Here is a 2,011-nt window from a genome sequence, read left to right on the forward strand (position 1 = left end):
AACTAGCTGACTTCCTGCCCCACCCGACATCTCCGGGCCTGGGCAGGTGAAACTGGCTCGAGAGAGCCCTCTCTGGCCAGCCGGGCTGTATATAAGGGTCACATGCCAGGCTGGAGACTCAGACGCTCAGCTTTAGACTCTGTGCTCCAGCAGGAGTGAAGCCACCAGGTAAGGCACAGACTGGATTAAACCCAGGGTGGAGAGCAGGGCTGGGGGTGGGGTACCCAGCTCAGCCAGAGGACAGGCTGAGAAGGTGACCAGGTCAGCGAGGGATCTAGCTAAGAGGAACAGAGCTCCGGACCTTCCCCGGCCCCCTGAGACCAGCTGGAGAGAAATGGACAGAGAGACTGGACAGAGAGACTGCCCCAGAGGGACAGACACCCAGAGCTTTCAGAAAGATGTTCACCTAGGCAGGTCCGCACACCCCAGGCAGGGCATAGAGTGGGGTGACCAGATGTCTCAATATTAGGGGCTTTGTCTTATATAGACAAATATACCCTCAGCCCCTTAAAAAAAAATGTCCCAACTTTTCACACTTGTTAACACAGACAGGCAGAAACACCGAGCGGTGAAAGCCAAAGACCTCAGCACGCGACACAAATGAAGAGCCAGACGGACAAAACCCAGAGAGAGACACATAAATGCAAATTGATCCAGTGAGGCCAGGCAGTGAGGGGCTTGAAGTCAGGACTCCTGGGTTCTATCCCTAGCTCTGGGAGGGGAGAGGGAGCTAGTGGTTAGAGCAGGGTGCTGGGAGTCAGGACTCCTGGGCTCTACCACTGTCTGTGGGGGTCAGTGGTTAGAGCAGGTGGACTGGGAGCGAGGACTTCTGGGTTCTATCCCAGCACTGAGACGGGAGTGGGGGCTAGTGGTTAGAGCAAGGGGACTGGGAGCCAGGACTTCTGGGTTCTACCACTGGCTCTGGGAGGGGAGTAGGTCTAAGGTCATAGCTGGGAGGGCTGGAAACCAGGAGTGGGGTCTAATCGTTGGAGGGAGGGGCAGGGGGCTGGGCCTCAGGACTCCTGAGTTCTGTTGCTAGGTCCTGCAGGGCATGTGTGACTCCAGACAGTCACTTAGTCTGAGATTTTCCAAAACTGCTTAAGCAATTTGCGCAGCTGATGCCCACGGAGGGAAGCATTAGAAACCTCAGGCTCAATGTCTCAGTGCCTCAGTTTCCCACATGTACCATGGCCCCACAGCTATGTCCCACACTCGCGGGGTCAGCCCAGGGGTCTTCTCCCTCGCTGCCATGGCGGGGGGCACGTACCGAGCCAGATGGCCCTGCGTGATGTTGCAGGTGGCGATGGGCGCTCTGAAGGGTACCGGCCCTCTCTTTCTGGCACTGCTGGTGGCCTGCCTGCTCCTTTGTGCCTCAACTCATGGCCTGCGTTATCAGAAGTTCCTGTGGGAGCACCATGACAACCCACGGACCAACGCTGGGCGGGATTACTGCTGGGCCATGATGCAGCGCCGGGGCATGACTCGGCCCTGCAAAGACATCAACACCTTCATCCACGCCTCCCGGGCCCAGATCCAGAGTGTGTGCAGGGATGGAGGCACGCCCTACCAGGGCATGCGCCGCAGCAATAGGCCGCTGGCTGTCACCACCTGCGAGCTGAGGCGGACGCAGGGCACCCGGTGCATCTACCGCAGCCATGCGGCCTCCAGGTACATTGTCATTGGCTGTGTCCACGGCCTGTGGCCGGTGCAGTACAACGAGAAAGCATGAGCCAAGCCAGAGCCCAGGGAAGTGCTGGGCGGAGCTGCCCCAGGCCTGGAGGCAGGAAGGGCCCTAGGCTGCGTTGAGCTGAGTTTGCCCTTCACTGCCAGGAATAAAACACATTTACTGGAACAAACATGGCTGCGAGTGCGTGTGAAGGTCTGGAGAGGGCACTGTGGGGTAGGGAGTGGGGTGAGGGTGTTCAGTAGGAGGTGCTCTCCCCTGGCAGTCATTGCTGACCCCAATACCCCAGGGTAATGCTAGGGGGTGCTATGGTGCAAGAAGTGGGAC

The 2,011-nt window shown here is 58.6% G+C and overlaps 1 protein-coding gene across 1 annotated transcript; it reads left to right on the forward strand.

The window, feature by feature from the left end:
* Positions 1–1,303: 1,303 nt before the first annotated feature.
* On the forward strand, positions 1,304–1,729 carry LOC116820445 (ribonuclease-like). The gene has a single exon (XM_032772917.2). It carries the CDS (start codon positions 1,304–1,306, stop codon positions 1,727–1,729), a length of 426 nt encoding a protein of 141 aa, XP_032628808.2.
* The last annotated feature ends 282 nt before the right edge of the window (positions 1,730–2,011 follow it).

This window comes from Chelonoidis abingdonii, chromosome 14 (genome assembly GCF_003597395.2).
Source record: "Chelonoidis abingdonii isolate Lonesome George chromosome 14, CheloAbing_2.0, whole genome shotgun sequence".
In the NCBI taxonomy this organism is placed as follows: domain Eukaryota; kingdom Metazoa; phylum Chordata; order Testudines; family Testudinidae; genus Chelonoidis; species Chelonoidis abingdonii.